General features: G+C 41.2%; 1 protein-coding gene across 1 annotated transcript; it reads left to right on the top strand.

Annotated features, from left to right (window-relative positions):
* Positions 1-3,489: 3,489 nt before the first annotated feature.
* On the top strand, positions 3,490-3,645 carry COCSADRAFT_69876 (uncharacterized protein; the record flags this gene model as incomplete). The annotated part of the gene is made up of 1 exon (XM_007707965.1): positions 3,490-3,645. A coding segment is annotated over one exon (156 nt), but the record flags the coding sequence as incomplete, so codon positions are not given.
* Positions 3,646-3,931: the final 286 nt, after the last annotated feature.

The raw sequence follows: 3,931 nt of genomic DNA, 5'->3' as shown, positions 1-3,931 counted from the left end.
CTACCTGGACAACGCCATGATCCCCCTCCGCCTATCGAGGTCGAGGGGATAGAGGAATGGGAGGTGGAGGATATTCTGGATTCCCGATTCGACCGCCGCGGACGAGGAGGTCGCCCCCGCCTGAAGTACTTAGTGAAGTGGGCTGGCTACGACGAGCCAACTGAGGTCCCCGCCAGCCACCTAGAAAATGCCCAAGAGATCGTCAACAACTTCCACCGCCGTTACCCTGCCAAGCCAAGGTAATCGCGTCGACAGAGCTCCGCCTAGAGAGGGGAGTACTGTCACGGCGCTGGCTGAGTGGCCGGCGCGCGATCGTCTGATTGGCTGCCGACAGAATCCGGGTGAGGGTCCGAGCACCCGGATTCTGCAAAACCGCCGCAACTTCACTAGTGTAGCTCTTCGAGCTACGTCCTGTCTTCTACTCTATACTACCTGTAGTGAGAGCCTGTTGATTAGCTGTAGCAATAGAACCTGTACACGCGCCTGTCCTCTCTGCCCGTGAGCCCGTACCGTGACAGCTCCCGAGATTACTAGAACTAGAATTAGCTTAATTTTACAATATAATTCTAGTAATTATAGACTAATTAACTAAGGTAGTAAAATTTATACCTATAGAAGAGACTATTATAGTAAAAGAATACGCGTACGAAGTCTAAAAGGTACTTATATTAGAGTATAGGATACCTAAGGAATTTATTATAGATAGAGATAAGCTATTTATATCTCTATACTAGATAATATTTCTAGTAAAGTTAGACGTAAAGAAGAAACTTTTAATAAGTTTTTACCCCGAAATTAACGGCTAGACGGAATGAACGAACTAGATATTAGAGTAGTATCTAAGAATATACGTTAATAAGTTATAGAATAACTAGGTTAAGTACCTACTATTAGTATAACTAGCTTATAATAGTACGAAATCCGTAATAATAAGGTAGTTGCTATACTATACGAACTATAGATATAAGCTAACAGCTTATTAAGATTCTAAGAATATTAAAAGTATCGTAGATAGCGTAGATAAAAAGATACGCCTTTTGCGAGAGCTATATAAAGAATTAAGTAAGCGAATTACTTAAAGGAACCTTACAACGTCTAAAGTAGCGAATAAGCTAAGAATTAAGGGACTAACCTTTAAAGAGAGGGATAAAGTTTTCTTATTAAGATAAAACTTAAAAACTAAATGTTAGAGATATAAGCTAATCAGCTAATCTCTGACATAATCCGGGTGCTCGGCACTATACTCGGATTCTTCAGTCAACCAATCCCTATACAATTCATCTATCTATTACGTCTATAGCTACGTAATCTACTACTAGATAGATTCTTCTAGAATCTAGTACAGCAAATATATATAGTAGTAGAATAGCTAGTAGATAGAAACTAGAGCAGATTACAAGAACAGATCAGACTACTAGATCAGATCAATCCAATCCTTATCTCTCTCCCCTAGCATTTCTCTCTTTTCATCCTAGAACCTATCGATTCGCTACCTCTGAGTCTATCGCTAGACAAGTAGACTACTATACCTCTGAGCTAGCTATAGAACAAGTAGCACCCTCCTTATTTCAACACTAAATAACTATGCAGAAAACTAGATAATCTCTAAGTAGGACTATTTAAAATTCTAAAGAAAATAGGACTTATAAACTATAAACTATAGCTACTACTAGGTATAAAAGTATACTTTATATTTTATAAAAAGCTCTTAGAACTAGCACTCTAAGACGCTGAACTAGCTAAGAATATCAAACTTAAGAACGACGAGTATATAGTCGAGTTAGTTAAGAACCTACGAAAAATTAGTCATTAGTAGAAATACTTAGTTAAGTAGCAAAGATAGCTAGATAGCTAGAATACTTAGAAACTAAAAGAGAATCTAATAAACTATAAGAAACTAATACGAGCGTATTATAGATAGTATCTAGAGAAGAGAGAACTAGGTCCTTAAGGGAAAGAAAGTAATTAAGGGATAAAGAATTAAAAGAATTAGCCTATAACCCGCCTAGATTAGCTGACAGTTCAGATAGCGGTAGTGTCCGTAAAATAGGAAGGCCCATACTACTAGGGGCTGAGCTTCTCTTAGCCTACTCTTTCGCATAATCTTAGACAGTAATTATTATAAGATTACGACGCGCAAAGGTGCGCTTCTTACTCTTTACCTCTAAAAGTTTACGACGTAAATAAGACGCCTCCGCAGCAGCTAGAGCCTAACGCTTCTTAGCTTAAGCTACTTCTAACTCTTTCTACTTACGCTCCTATTAAACTTACTTCTACTCTTCCTTAGAAATAAATAAACTACACTTAGCGCTAACTAAGATATAACTAGCGCAACGCCTAGAAGACGTCTTAATAAAGTAATAAAGCTTCTTCTCTTTACAGCGCTTATAACGAAAGTTTATCTCTAAACTCTCCTATTTTACTTATATAGTATAAGTACGCTTCTACTTAGTTAAAGTTTTAGGACGAGGGGCACGTAGCTTTTAGACCTTAGGTATAGTTAGGAAGGCTAGAGTTAAGAAGAAATAGATATAATAGCCTAGGGCCTACTAACCTTATATACAGCCGACGCTTTAATACGCGGTATAAGAAAACGATAACCTAGGGTATTAAGACTATAGCCCTAAAGGGGGAGGTAATGTTATAAGTAATAGTAAAAAGGATTCTCTTTCTAGGTATAACAGTAAATAATTAAGAAGCCACTTAGGATGCTAATAAGAAGGTGTTACAAGTAACAAGAAGAATTCTCTCCTTGACAAGTGACGAGATGGCTGAAGGCCTATGGACGTCCACGCTAGAAGGTAATGATCATCGCGGGGCGAGGATCACGTGATTGACATCACGCCAAGACGACCGTCAGACGCTAGTATGTGATGGCAGCAATCCTTTGATGGCAGCCATCAGGACATCAGGCTAAGCAACGGAAAAGTCGTGATGGCAGTGATGGCAGGACTGGAAGTAATGAGGATATAAGGATGGATAGATTTTATTATTACTCTCGTTGTGGTCAACTTAAATTGTACTTTCTTACTAGTATCCTTACTTAACAAGATTGTCACAAGTTAGTCTATCAAATAGATTAGTCTTGTCAAACCCTCCTTAAGCACGCCAACTCCACTGCATCGCCAGACAAGCCTCACGGAACACTAACGTAATACTCACCTGCCTTAGTGCGGACCAGGATAGAGAAGTATAGACCCTTACCCCGTGTAACACTTTAACCACCCACGGATCCAGTGGAAGGAGGATTAACCAGCAGCGTCCGAATAAGATTGAACTATGTTAGGAAATTCAAGCGAATATGTTCACATCCCAGGCTCGGCGCCTGAGGGAGATGTCAACATGACTGGTAGTACCTAAGGGGGAAATAACGAGCCGGCGGCAGGGAGCCCCGAGTACGAACTCGTCAATCTTAGACGCGAGAGCCAAGCCCAAGCAAGGCAGATGGCTGAGTTGCAGAATACGATTAACCAACTCATGGGTCAACTAATGGCCACCCCGAACGAGAAACCACTCAAGAAGCCGAAAATGGCAACCCCAGAAAAGTACGATGGAAGTCGCACCGAGTTGCGGACATTCCTTACCAACATCGACTTGTATTGTGAATTCAACGAAGTACCCAACGACCAGGAAAAGATCCTCATGGCCAGCACCCACATGAAGGGACGAGCGTCAAGCTGGATGCAGCCATACGTGGAGGACTACCTGTCAGACATCGAAAAAAGAGGAACAAAGGACGAGACGCGTGCCTTGTTCACTAGTTGGGCCGAGTTCAAGAAAGAGATGGGACACATCTTTGGGGAAGTGGATGCTCAGAACCAGGCAGAGAAAGCGATAACTCGCCTGAAGCAGACTAGTTCAGTATCAGCGTACACAGCCGAGTTTAAGCAGCTATAGGCACGAATCGACTGGGACGACGCAGCACTTCGAA

The sequence above is a fragment of the Bipolaris sorokiniana genome (genome assembly GCF_000338995.1).
Source record: "Bipolaris sorokiniana ND90Pr unplaced genomic scaffold COCSAscaffold_60, whole genome shotgun sequence".
Taxonomy (NCBI): domain Eukaryota; kingdom Fungi; phylum Ascomycota; class Dothideomycetes; order Pleosporales; family Pleosporaceae; genus Bipolaris; species Bipolaris sorokiniana.
Note: the sequence above shows the minus strand (reverse complement) of the source record. Positions and strands in the feature narration are given on the sequence as shown.